The sequence below is a fragment of the Orcinus orca genome, chromosome 14, assembly GCF_937001465.1.
Source record: "Orcinus orca chromosome 14, mOrcOrc1.1, whole genome shotgun sequence".
Classification (NCBI taxonomy): Eukaryota; Metazoa; Chordata; class Mammalia; order Artiodactyla; family Delphinidae; genus Orcinus; species Orcinus orca.
This window is the reverse complement of record NC_064572.1, coordinates 60,726,267-60,740,580: the sequence shown is the minus strand read 5'-3', so window position 1 is coordinate 60,740,580 and position 14,314 is coordinate 60,726,267. Positions and strand designations below refer to the sequence as shown.

The window sequence follows — 14,314 nt, the reverse complement described above, 5'->3', positions numbered from 1 at the left end:
GTGCGCCCGTGGGCTGCTGGGCGGGCGGGCGCCTAGGTCCTGGAGACGGTCACTGTGCTCTCCGCGGTGCTGATGAGGTCGCCGTGCCGGAGAGGCGAAGCCTCAGCAGAGGCTCTTCCGGGCCCGATCGCTGGTTGCCGCTGCTCCTGCAGGCAGCATCCCGGTTTATCTTTAACAGGGGCGGCGGGCGTGGGGGCGGCGGGGGGTGGGGGCTGGCGGGGAGGAGGGGCCAGGCGCCTCGGCAGATCGGGTGGGAGAAGCGGCGGCCCCGGACTCCGGCGCCCGCCCGCCGGAGAGGAGCCCCGCCCGCAGCCAGAAGCTCCGCTCCTGCCCGGACCGGAGGCCCCGCCTCTCCTGCCTGCCCCTCCCCCTAGTAAGAGAGCCAGGACCTGGGCGCTCGCTACCGAGGCCTCCAGGGACTTGCAGACTCGGAGGAGAGAGAGGCAGGACCGTTCTGGGGCAAGACACTCTAGCCTGCCAGGGCTGAGGGTCCTCGACTCGTTCGCAGGCCCCTAGGTGCGGGCTCTTTACCTTTCCAACGCCCTTCTTCCCAACCCCTCCCCCATCGTGGCCCAGGCTGCCTCGTTTGCGTTTTTTTCCTCTTCTTTCTCTTCTGTTTCTTTGTGGCCCCCTCTCGAGGCTTGCATGGACGTTCCCTCCTCTCCCCTCTCTCCTTTTCACTGCCTTGAACCCTATTAGCTAGAGGAGGCTGCTGCAGACCGCAGAGAATCGTCTCCTTTCTTTAAATATGTACCCTTGTTTCATCCCCAGAGATACCCTGGGGTTCCTTCTTTCAGGGAGCTCCAGAACTGAAGCCAGCCTCTCCTTGCTGCTTTTCCTGGCCCTGCCCCCAACCCTTACTCTTCCCTCTCTCCTCTGAAATCCCAGAGTTGACATACACACCACCATCTCCAATTAAAAACCACAAGCAGATGGTGCCAAATGGGTACGCCCACTCTCTAGGGATGGCAGGTGTGGCTCCGGTGCCTCTTTCACATTTTCGACATCACACCTTTCTACCAGATGACCTATCTATATGCTTAATAAACAAGGAAATACCAACACAGGTGCCCTTTCACACACCCATACACCCCTTGGTGTCTGAGGGGAAGCTGGGTATGTTCCTCTGCAGCTCACAGCTGCCTAAGGGTCAACAGCAGCAACCCACACACAGGGAGCCATGGGCAGCCAGCAGACCTGGGTCCTGCCTCAGGCAGCATGACCTTAGGTAAATACTTCACACCTGACCTTCTTCCTGTAAAATGAGTGTTGGACTTCACTAGACTATTTCTAGGGTTCTTTCTTTTCCTCAACCTTTTATTTTGAAAATTTCAAACATACAGAAACATTGAAAGAATAGTACAATAAACTATACTATCCACCTAGCTTCAACAGTTGTTAACATTTTGTCACATTTGCTTGATAGATAGATAGACACAGAAACATAGAGATATATTTGGCTAGATTATTAGAAAGTAAGTGACAGACATTGTGAGGGTTTATTCTTAAGTACTTCACCATGTATCTCCTAAGAATAAGGGCATTCTCCTACCTAATCACAATACTATTATCACATTTTTTTCATTATTGCAAACACAAGATTTACTGGAAATTATCAGTGTTACCGAAGATAGCCACAAAGATGATACTCATACTAGCCACAGCATGTTGAAAGACTTTTCTTTAGTGTTGCACATCCTCTCATATGTATGGTCCACAGAAGCAGAAAACTCCATATTTTATCTATAAACCTATAGATATGTATTTTCAAATTTTATCTATAGCTTTAAAGGGAGAGGAGTTTCTATTTTGATGCCACCATTTTGTTTCACATGATCAAAACTGTTGACAGGAAAGCTCCCAATGTCATGCTTAATATCCTGGTCCTGGCTTACCTACAGTCTTCCAAGTTTTCTCACTCAGAGACATCAACTTGCTGGTCTTATGGAAATATTGTTTTCCAGCACAAAATACAGCCACCCTGGTCTCTGATAGGCTTAATATGCTCATTATTTCTCCAACCTGCTCTTGGGGGAATCTCCACAGAGCTGGCTTTTATAAGATTCCTCAGATTTCTTATAAGCAGTATTTACATTCATGTATAGTGGTATTCCTCAGGTTTTCCTTCCACGTGACTTTTGCTCAATGCTCTTCATTTTCTTGATATAGATATACTTGGTCATACCAAATTTTTCACAGCTTCCCTCAAGTGTCTTTTTCACTATCATCATCATGGGCTACCAAATCCAGCATTCATTTTGCAACCTTCAAATATTTTTCCTCAGGGTAGAAATTTCTCATGCTTGATCACAACCCAAAGATAGTTTGGTCCATCTTTTAGGGTTTCATAGCCAGAGCTACACACAATGCAGAGTAGAGAGCCAGGAATGTATGTTCCCTTTTCCTCCAAGCCAATGACCCACATACATCTTAGCAAAACCTATTATCACACTTTTAAAGATTCCATATCATCTGATATTCTAGGATAGCTTATTGCCCTTAAAACACATTAATAGCAATGACCCCTCAGAACTTCCCCCAGAACATCTCATTTTTAATAGCTAACATTTATTGAGCACCTGTGTGCCAGACCATATTCTACATGCTCTACATGTATTATCTTATATAAGACTCACAATTACTCTTTGAACTAAATGCTATTATTATCCTTTTATTATTCCCACTTTACAAATGAGGAAACTGAGTGAGTTACCTAAGGTCGTGTGGCCTGTGAGGAACAGAGGCAGGATTCAGGCACAGGCAGTCAAGCTCCAGAGCATGTGTGGTTCATCCTCCCAGCTGAACCACCTCCCTCCAGCGCACTGTAGACTATAAATTGGCAGAATATACCCACATCTCCAACTGCCCATTTCACAGATGAACACACTGAGTCCCCAAGGATAATGACATGCCAAAGAAGCTAAAGGCAGATTTTCATTTCACCTTAGAGTTCGGCAAATGATTTGGCACCAAGGAGCAACCTGAAAATATCTGTGGACCCTATGGTGGCCTCTGGTGATAAATAAATGCACATCTGATGATCTCCATGTACACCGCTCCCGGTTCCTCACACGTGGTTTTGATTATATTAATTAGACAACCATCTGGAAACCACTCTCTTCACTTGAAGCCAAGACATCTGGATGTGTGCATTCAACCAATCCATTCGTTCTATGTATATTTGTTAAACACCTACTATGTATCAGGCACTTTTCTAGGAGCTTGGGATACAGCAACGACTAAATGCACAAAGACTTTGTTCTTATTGAACCTATATTAGTGGGGTAACAATCAATAACAGATTAGCTAATAGTATAAAATATGTCAAGTTGTAATCATCACTAAGAAGTAAAGTAAAGCGTGGTAATGAGAGAGAGAGACGGGGGGAGGGAGTATTTCAGAAAAAAATAGTCAGGGCAAGTTTTTTTGTTAAGGTGAAATTGGGGCAGAGGCCTGAAGGAAGTGAGAGAATTGAACATGCAGGTATCTGAGGGAAGAGTGACGAAGCTTAGAGGACAGAGTACAAGGCCTCCAAGAAAGGAGCAGGCTTGGTGTGTTCAAAGAATAGCAGGGAGACCAGTTTAGCTAGACTGGAGTGGGCCAGGGGAAGAGAGATGGGAGCTGAAATCAGAAAGGTGGCAGGAGCCAGGTTTTAGATGACGTGTAGGCCCTCATAAGGATTTTGGATTGCACTCAGAAAGTGAGATGGCAAGCCTTACAAGATTTAGAGTAGAGGCGTGGTATTATCTAATTGCAGTTTTTAGAAGATTACTATGGACGCTAGGGTTGGCAGGGGGGCAAGGATAGAAGCAGTGAAGCCAGTTAGGAGGCTGTTAGAGTTGTCCAGGCAAGATACGGTGGTGGCTTAGATTAGGGTAGGAGCAGTGGGGTGAGAAGTGGCCAGATTCTAGATACAACTTGGAGGTAATGCTGAAAGGACCTGTAGATAGATTGAGGTTGCAGCATGAAAGAGAGTTAAAGACGATTCCGAGTTTTGAAGTCTCAGCCACTGGAAGAAAGGAGCTGCTATTTACTGAGGGAGGAAGACTAAGGGCTGAGTAGGAATGGGGAATACAGAGTTTGCATGTGCTTAGTTGATTTAAGTTGGAAGTTTGATATGCACGTTATACACCTTAGTAGAGTAGGAAGTTGGGGTTCAGGGGAGAGGTAGAGGGCTGGAAATATAACTTCAGGAGTCATCAGTATGTGAATGGTATTTAAAACCATGGGTCTAGATGAAATTATCTAGGAAGTGACTATAGCTAGAAAAAAATGTTTAAGAACTGATCCTGATGTAAATTGATACAGCCACTACGGAGAACAGTATGGAAGTTCCTTAAAAAATTAAAAATAGTATTACCATATGACCCAGCAATCCCACTACTGGGCATATATATATATACCCTGAGAAAACCATAATTCAAAAAGAGACATGTACCACAATGTTCATTGCAGCTCTATTTACAATAGCCAGGACATGGAAGCAACTTAAATGTCCATCAACAGATGAATGGATAAAGAAGATGTGGCACATATATACAATGGAATATTACTCAGCCATAAAAAGGAACGAAACTGAGTTATTTGTAATGAGGTGGATGGACTTAGAGTCTGTCATACAGAGTGAAGTAAGTCAGAAAGAGAAAAACAAATACTGTATGCTAACACATATATATGGAATCTTAAAAAAAAATGGTTCTCATGAACTAGGGGCAGGACAGGAATAAAGATGCAGATGTAGAGAATGGACCTGAGGACACGGAGAGGGGGAAGGGTAAGCTGGGACGAAGTGAGAGAGTAGCATTGGCATATATACACTAACAAATGTAAAATAAATAGCTAGTGGGTAGCAGCTGCATAGCACAGGGAGATCAGCTCAGTGCTTTGTGACCACCTAGAGGGACATGTCCCTCTAGGGACAAATTTTTAGAAAGGTATAACCTTCCAAGACTGAACCAGGAAGAAATAGAAAATATGAACAGACCAATCACAAGTAATGAAATTGAAACTGTGATTAAAAATCTTCCAACAAACAAAAGCCCAGGACCAGATGGCTTCACAGGTGAATTCTATCAAATATTTAGAGAAGAGCTAATGCCCATCCTTCTCAAACTCTTCCAAAAATTGCAGAGGAAGGAACACTCTCAAACTCATTCTATGAGGCCACCATCACCCTGATACCAAAACCAGACAAAGATACTACAAAAAAAGAAAATTACAGACCAATATCACTGATGAATATAGATGCAAAAATACTAGCAAACAGAATGCAACAACACATTAAAAGGATCAAACACCAGGATCAAGTGGGATTTATCCCAGGATTGCAAGGATTCTTCAATATACGCAAATCAGTCAATGTGATACACCATATTAACAAATTGAAGAAGAAAAACCATATGATCATCTCAATAGATGCAGAAAAAGCTTTTGACAAAATTCAACACCCATTTATGATAAAAAAAAAACTCTCCAGAAAATGGGCATAGAGGGAAGCTACCTCAACATAATAAAGGCCATATATGACAAACCCACAGCAAACATCATTCTCAATGGTGAAAAACTGAAAGCATTTCCTCTAAGATCAGGAAAAAGACAAGGATGTCCACTCTCACCACTATTATTCAACATAGTTTTGGAAGTCCTAGTCACGGCAATCAGAGAAGAAAAAGAAAGAAAAGGAATACAAATTGGAAAAGAAGAAGTAAAACTGTCACTGTTTGCAGATGACATGATACTATACATAGAGAATCCTAAAGATGCCACCAGAAAACTACTAGAGCTAATTAATGAATTTGGTAACGTTGCAGGATACAAAATTAATGCACAGAAATCTCTTGCATTCCTATACACTAATGATGAAAAGTCTGAAAGAGGAATTAAGGAAACACTCCCATTTACCATTGCAACAAAAAGAATAAAATACCTAGGAATAAACCTACCTAAGGAGGTAAAAGACCTGTACTCAGAAAGCTATAAGACACGGATGAAAGAAATTAAAGATGATACCAACAGATGGAGAGATATACCATGTTCTTGGATTGGAAGAATCAATATTGTGAAATGACTACACTACAAAAAGCAATCTACAGATTCAATGCTATCCCTATCAAATTACCAATGGCATTTTTTACAGAACTAGAACAAAAAATCTTAAAATTTATATGGAGACACAAAAGACCGTGAATAGCCAAAACAGTCTTGAGGGAAAAAACAGAGCTGGAGGAATCAGACTCCCTGGCTTCAGATCATACTACAAAGCTACAGTAATCAAGAAAATATGGTACTGGCACAAAAACAGAAACATAGATCAATGGAACAAGATAGAAAACCCAGAGACAAACCCACGCACCTATAGTCAACTAATCTATGACAAAGGAGGCAAGGATATACAATGGAGAAAAGACAGTCTCTTCAATAAGTGGTGCTGGGAAAACTGGACAGCTACATGTAAAAGAATGAAATTAGAACACTCCCTAACACCGTAAACAAAAATAAACTCAAAATGGATTAAAGACCTAAATGTAAGACCGGACACTATAAAACTCTTAGAGGAAAACATAGGAAGAACACTCTTTGACATAAATCACAGCAAGATCTTTTTTGATTCACCTCCTAGAGTAATGGAAATAAAAACAAAATTAAACAAATGGGACCTACTGAAACTTAAAAGCTTTTGCACAGCAAAGGAGACTACAAACAAGATGAAAAGACAACCCTCAGAAAGGGAGAAAATATTTACAAATGAATCAATGGACAAAGGATTAATCTCCAAAATATATAAACAGCTCATGCAGCTCAATATTAAAAAAATAAACAACCCAATCCAAAAATGGGCAGAAGACCTAAATAGACCTTTCTCCAAAGGAGACATACAGACTGCCAACAAACACATGAAAGAATGCTCAACATCACTAATTATTAGAGAAATGCAAATCAAAACTACAATGAGGTATCACCTCACACCAGTTAGAATGGGCATCATCAGAAAATCTACAAACAACAAATGCTGGAGAGCGTGTGGGGGAAAGGGAACCCTCTTGCTCTGTTGGTGGGAATGTAAATTGATACAGCCACTATGGAGAACAGTATGGAGGTTCCTTAAAAAACTAAAAATTGAATTACCATATGACCCAGCAATCCCACTAGTGGACATATACCCAGAGAAAACCATAATTCAAGAAGACACATGGACCCCAAAGTTCATTGCAGCACTATTTACAATAGCCAGGTCATGGAAGCAGCCTAAATGCTCATCGACAGACAAATGGATAAATAAGATGTGGTACATATATATAATGGAATATTACTCAGCCATAGAAAGGAATGAAATTGGGTCATTTGTAGAGATGTGGATGAATCTAGAGACTGGCATACAGAGTGAAGTAAGTCAGAAAGAGAAAAACAAATATTGTATATTAATGCATATATGTGGAAACTAGAAAAATGGTACAGATGGACCAGTTTGCAGGGCAGAAATAGAGACACTGATGTAGAGAACAAACATATGGACACCAAGGGGGGAAAGTGGTGGTGGTGGTGGTGGTGTGATGAATTGGGAGATTGGGATTGACATGTATACACTAATATGTATAAAATAGATAACTAATAAGAACCTGCTGTATAGCACAGGGAACTCCACTGTACAGTAGAAACTAACACAACATTGTAAAACAACTCTACCCCAATTAAAAAAAATATATATCTACAGTGTCGTTCCATGTATATAAAGTTCCAAAACATGGAAAAACTAAAACAACATTACTTAGGTCTATAAACATAAGCAGCAAACCATTAAGAAAAGGAAAAAAAAAGATATACACAAAATTCCAGAAGGTGGTTTAGCTACAGGGCAGGGAAGGGAGACTGCATATGGGAAGGCAGCGTTCTTATCCTTAAATTGAGTGGTGAGTACACAGGTGTTCGCTGTACTCTTATTCCAGAAATATTCTTGTTGTGCCTGCTGACTAATTAATTAAAACAATTTAAAGATCAGAAAGAACAGAGAATCAAGGGCAGATGAAGGAATGGGAGCCAGCCCACAATGAGGGCAGAAGCCCCTCCCCTCCCATCAGCATTTAGAACATGCGGAGCTCAGACAAGTGGGCTTGTTAAGGCTGAAGTCTGATCAGTCCTGTTTGAGTGTCTGCTGGAATGGGGAGAGTCCCACATTTGAGAGGAGAAGGGATTGAGGACAGAGGTAGGATGGGAAAAGAGCCAAGGGGTTGAGATGTTTTTCCTTGAGGAACTAGGGGTGAAAATAAGAATAAGAATTGCTCCCCATATGGAGCACCAGTGCCACTACCAGGCACTGGTGTTTTCCATGGATTTCATCAAAGCCTCCTAGAAGTTTGTACAGGGAGAGTTACTAGTTCCATCCCACCAAAGAGAAGGCATAGGCTTAACTAAGTTAAGCTACATGCTCAGGTCACACAGTGAGTCCGTGGGAAAGGCAGGTACTTGCAATAATGCATAAAGCCCTCCAGTTCTCGGCTGCCTCACCCCTCCAACCTCAGCTTATGCCACGCTGGCCATCCGTCCATCTCTCCCCTTCGCTGGGTCTTTCCTGCATGGAACTTTGCACATCCTGTCCTTTCTTCCAGAAACCCACCTTCCCACATCTTTCCTTTGCAGGGTCCTTCCCACCTTCAGGTCTCAGCTTCAGTGCTCCCGCTCAGAGGCCCTCCTGGACCATCCACTCCAGGTGGCCCCTCTTACTCTCCTTCCCTGGACTCTGCACTTGGCCTCCTTGCACTTCACCTGTTCACATCTATCTGTCGCTTTGCTTATTTATTGTCACTCCAATGCACTAGAACATAAGCTTCTTGAGGGTAGGGATGACATGCCTCTTGTTTACCATAGTATCCCCAGTGCCTAGCCCTAGGCCTGGCATGTAGCAGGTGCTTAATAAATGTCTGATGAATGAATAAAAAGCTGGACCAGGGTGGTGAGAGGAGGCTGAGAGAGGAGACATGGAGACGGATTCAAACTTATGTCCCTGCTCAGAGAGGGCTCCATCCATCCTCTGTGCCCAGGAGGGCATTTGGGAAGCCCCCTCTGCCTTCAGACTGGTATCTGGGCAGCCCTGGGTGTCCAGGAAGGGAGGAGGGAAGACCTTCCAGATGGTCCTGTTACTGGCAGCCTGGGTCCAACTCTTGCCCAGTGGGGACGCCCCTTCCTCTGTCTGTTTCTAACGAGATCTTTCCCGATTGTGGAATTAGGTTCTTGGCATTGGGCTCTTGGCATCCACTGTTCCAGAAAGATACTCTGAAATTGGAGGATATTCAGAGATGAAATATCTGAAACAATGCAGGAACAGGGGAAATGGATTAATTATAACATGAAAAGACCCACATTCTGGGCTTTGCCAAGCTAAGTGGAATAGGTTCATTACATGCAAGACCTTAAGGGGGTGAAGGCCTACAAGGGAGGCACTGCCGGTGACATGAGAGAGTGTGATTATGTGAAACGGAATCAAAGGAATCCCTGGGGATTTTAGGCTCAGTGGCAGGAACCCTTTCCTCCCAGTGAAAGCTCTGCAGTTGGGCAGCATTTTTCTAATGAAAGGAGCGGGCTGCCACCCTAACAGCATAAGCCTATCTTAAGCCAAGCCCAGGAGCCTCTACAAGCGTGATGGCCTCATTATAGAGGCTGGGCTCAGGCGTTAGAGGGGAAGAAGCTATCTGGTGCCAGTGTGGAGTGATGGCTGCTTGCACAGGCTCTGTGGTCAGAGACTGGATTCCAGTCCCAGTGTCCTGGCTGGTGGAAAGAGCACTGGATGAGCAGTCAGGAAGCCCAGCTTTGAGTCCCAGCTCAGTGTCCTCCAGCTGTGTGACACTTGACAGCTCACAGTCCTTCTAGGGACCTCGGGCTCTTCGTCATTTAAAAGAGGAGGGAGGGCCTCATGACCCTAAGGGCTCTCCTAGGCCTGACACCTGAGATATGTAAATTCTCCTGTCTTACAGCTACTCATGTATGTCTAGATTTCTCTCCCTCATTAGAGTCATTTTACACACAAAGCCAAGGGAAATTGGAATCTGGAAGAGGTTTCTGTGAAACTGAAGTCACTGTCAGAAGAATACCCCCAACACAATGAGCAGGGATTCCCTCAGGGTTACCTCATCAGGGGCCCTGTGGTCGGGCAGAAAGAGAAAGCTGGAAGGACCGGGGGAGGTGGCCCCCTCTGCCTCTGTGACCCCAGTTCTGCACTGAGATCCACAGCCAGACAGAAGCCTGGCCCAGTGGAGTGACCAAGTGACCATGGTACCTTCCTCCCAGGCTTGGACTCAGCCCAGTAATATAGAAGGAGTGGGGATGCACAAGGGCAGGAGGTTTTGCAAACGCCTCAGAATGGGGTTCCAGCTGGATGTGAGGACTGCAGCTGGAGCCCTGCTCCCAGGATCTAAATCAGGCCATGAAGGCTCCTGGACTCCCAGGCACTGGGCTGCTTGCGGAACCAGGGAAATTCCTCTGAAATGAGCCATCCACCCGCCCCCATGCTCACTGAGTTTCCTGGAAGAGAGGAAGCCCCAGAGCAAATGGAGGGGGCTGTGTTTTGAAATAAGTGGGGAAGCCTGCAGAGAGGGATGAGGCTGTCAGCTAGAAGCCTGCAGGTTCTGGGCTCCTGTTGAAGAGACAGGAAGGACTGGAGGAAATGTCTTTCCAAAGAAGCAAGGCAAGCTCGGAGGCCCCAGTCATGGGCTGGCCATACCCCGCAGGGGAAGGTTACCCCACCCCACCCTCCATGCTCCAGAGATGATAATATAAAAATGACATGTATTAACGGGCACCAGTTGTGAGCTAGATGCTGGGATACAGCAGGGCACAAAACAGACAAAAAGCCCTGCCCTCATAAGGCGTATATTCTAATGGGTGACAAACAATAAACAATAAAAATACATAGTATGTTAGAAGGTGATAAATACAGAGAAGGGATATAAAGGAGGGAAGGGAGATGAGGAGTGCTGGCGTGGGTGAGGGGAGACAGTCTGTGATTTCAGACAGCTTAGCCAAAGACCTCACTGAGGAGGTGACACTTGAGTAAAGACATAAAGGAGGCTAGGGAGTGAGCCCTGTGGAAACCTGAGGAGAAGCATTCCAGTAAAAAGAAGCAGCAAGTGCAAAGGCCCTGGGGCAGGAGTAACTTGATACATTCAAGGCATAGCAAAGAGGCCAGTTTGGCTCAAGCAGAGTGACGGACATGTGTGGAGACAGGTTAGGGGAAGGTCAGGTCATGTAGGGGCTGGAAGACTAGTACAAGGGCTGTGGCTTTGGGGGAGTCCCTGAGTCTTGTGAGTAGAGGAGGAACATGATCTGCCAAGTTTTAACAGCATTACTCTTGCTGCTGTGTTAAGAATAGACCAAAGGGGGGCTTCCCTGGTGGCGCAGTGGTTGAGAATCTGCCTGCCAATGCAGGGGACACGGGTTCGAGCCCTGGTCTGGGAAGATCCCACATGCCACAGAGCAACTAGGCCCGTGAGCCACAACTACTGAGCCTGCGCGTCTGGAGCCTGCGCTCCGCAACAAGAGAGGCCGCGACAGTGAGAGCCCGCGCACCGCGATGAAGTGTGGCTCCCGCTCGCCGCAACTAGAAAAAGCCCTTGCACAGAAACGAAGACCCAACACACCCAAAAATAAATAAATAACTAAATTTAAAAAAAAAAAAAAAAGAATAGACCAAAGGGGAACTAGGAAGCCCAGTTATTATTATTACCATCATCGTCATCAACAACCACCACCACAAGAGTAACACCAGTTACTGAACCTGTGTCAGGCCCAGTACCACCCATTTTATTTTCATTATCTAGTTAAAATCTCACAACAACCCTGTACCAAGAGAAGGCCTTAATTTTCCCATTTTACATCTGAGGAGACGGGCTCAGCCAAAGTCAGAAAGTCACACAGACACATGCCCTCCCCAGTCTGGCCCCGCTCACCTGTCCAGCCCTGTCTCTCAGAGCCCCACTTCTTACCTACCCCCGTCTCCAGCCCCATAGAGCTGCTCCCAGTTTCTCCAACTCCACACACCCTTCCAGGCCTCTGAGCCTCTTGCCTATGCTCTTCCAGCTGCCTAGAACTCTCTCTTTTTTTTTTTATAAATGTATTTATTTTTGGCTGTGTTGGGTCTTTGTTGCTGAGCACAGGCTTTCTCTAGTTGCGGCGAGCAGGGGCTATTCTTTGTTGTGGTGCGCGGGCTTCTCATTGCGGTGGCTTCTCTTGCTGCAGAGCATGGGCTCTAGGAGCATGGGCTTCAGTAGTTGTGGCACGCAGGCTCAGTAGTTGTGGCTCTCAGGCTCTAGAGTGCAGGCTCAGTAGTTGTGGCGCACAGGCTTAGTTGCTCCACAGCATGTATATGGGATCTTCCCGGACCAGGGCTCGAACCCATGTCCCCTGCATTGGCAGGCAGATTCTTAACCACTGCGCTACCGGAACTCTCTTTTCCCACTCCTAACAGCCACGCAAATTCCACCTCATGCTCTGAGAGACAGCTGCAGCCCCACCTCCCTGATTGCCTCCAGCACAGAGGTCATGCCCTCCTCCCCAGAAATACCAGGTGTTGCAAAAATCCTGCAGCTGGCCTCCCAGGCACCATGTGAGCTCAAGGCCAGGGACCAGCGCGCCTTCGCCTCCATTTCCCCAGCAATCAGTCCTGCAACGAAGCAGGCCTCAGTTTCAAACCCTGCAGACATTGTATTGGGTTATCCTAGGATATTTCGAATTTATCTAGGGAAGTTTTATTCTAAATCACATTTCCTTCATGCATGTTAGCTTACATGCTCGTACCCTGACCTTGGGTAGATACTGGCAGAATCTTGGGCTGATGGGTGCATCACGCTTTAGGAGAATGACGCTCCCTCAGAAGAGGAGGCGCACAATGTGTGCTTTAGAATCAGCAGGACCCGAGTTCAAATCCTGCTCTGCCTCTCACCAGCTGTGTATCCGTGAGCACATCATTTAATCTGGGCCTTGCTATTGTCATCTGCAAACTGTGGCAAACAGTATCTTCTTGTATGGGTTGTGTGAGAGCTGGAAACAGTGCAATGCAATGCCTGGCCCTAGGCGTGCCCTCTGGAGATGAACGAATGCCTCCTTGCCACCCCATCCCTAATCCGGGTCTGTCTTCAGAAGCGTCCTGCACATTCATACTTGGCCACTGTGCTCTTGGGGGGCCTCATACTCTTCGGGACTTTAACAGTAATTAGCTGGGAATCCCCCTTCTGGCCGTAGGTCGAGCTCTGAGGTGCAGCCTATGGCTTCCCCAGCCCTGGTCCCTCATCTCAGAGCCCCTACCAGGCATGGCCCCCAAGTCTGTCCCCACGGCCTGAGCACACCTACATGTTCACCCCTTCCCTGCCCACCAACTGTCCTGACTCTGTTCCTGCAAGGCCTTCCTGCCTGATCGGCCGAGCCAGTCACACTTCCAGCAGACCCTGGGAAATTAAAAAGGGGGGGGCAGGAATCCTTTGGGAAGTAAGAAGGAGGAGAGACTCCACAGCAACAAAACAGGTCAGAACAACGTTTGATGCCAGAAACTAGACAAATACCCAGCTCCTGGTCTTTTGAGGTATTACAACACATCAGATCAGGGAGGACTTGAAAGTCCAACCCCCTCACTTTACAAATGAGAGACCCAGAGAGGATAAGGGACAAGCTCCAAGTCACACAGCAAGTGACGGGGTGTAAGGAGTCTGATCAGGGCTGTGGACTTGCCTGTAGCCACGTTCTTCCTAATGCACCAGGCTCCCCCTTGTCAGGGGCTGGGTTTGCACTGGACTAGCTGACAGAGCAAAGTGTCTTGTTGAAGGCCCTCTGTTCTGTTTCCCTCAATAGATCCCAAAACCTTTTTGGCACTTTAATCCCCAAAAGCATGATGCCTGACATTTGTTTCTTCAATGGCCTCCAAGGGGGCCGAGTCCATCGATTAAGACCACATTCACGGTCTCCTGAGGTTGCTGCTTGACCTTCCTCTACTGTCACTGTGTCAGTAGTTGCAAAGTGCTCAAAACCTACACGGCACGATACATTTAGGGTAAGGGGGCTGGGATATATTTAGCCCCAACCTTCTGAGGTCAGCACCATAGCATCACAGAACTGTAGGGCCCACATGGGGACGACATAGCTCAGAGACTCCTAGCCGCCACCCCTGGGAGTCCCATTCAGTAGGGGCGACGGTGGGAGGGGGGACTGGGGATCTGTATTATTAACAAACTCCTTCAGGGATCCAGATTCCCTGCCACACTGGGAACTACTGAACTACAGCCCTTCACTCCGTGGGGAATCCGTCCCTCCACACCCTTACATTAGAGCATTCATT

General features: G+C 46.1%; 1 protein-coding gene across 1 annotated transcript in view; it reads right to left on the bottom strand.

The window, feature by feature from the left end:
- Positions 1-8: 8 nt before the first annotated feature.
- Positions 9-14,314, bottom strand: part of ZFYVE27 (zinc finger FYVE-type containing 27) — a 101,329-nt gene continuing 87,023 nt past the window's right edge. The window contains exon 13 of the mRNA XM_033425730.2: positions 9-146. Coding sequence (XP_033281621.1) covers positions 103-146 — 44 coding nt within the window. The 3' untranslated portion in view covers positions 9-102. The remainder of the gene's footprint in view (positions 147-14,314) is intronic.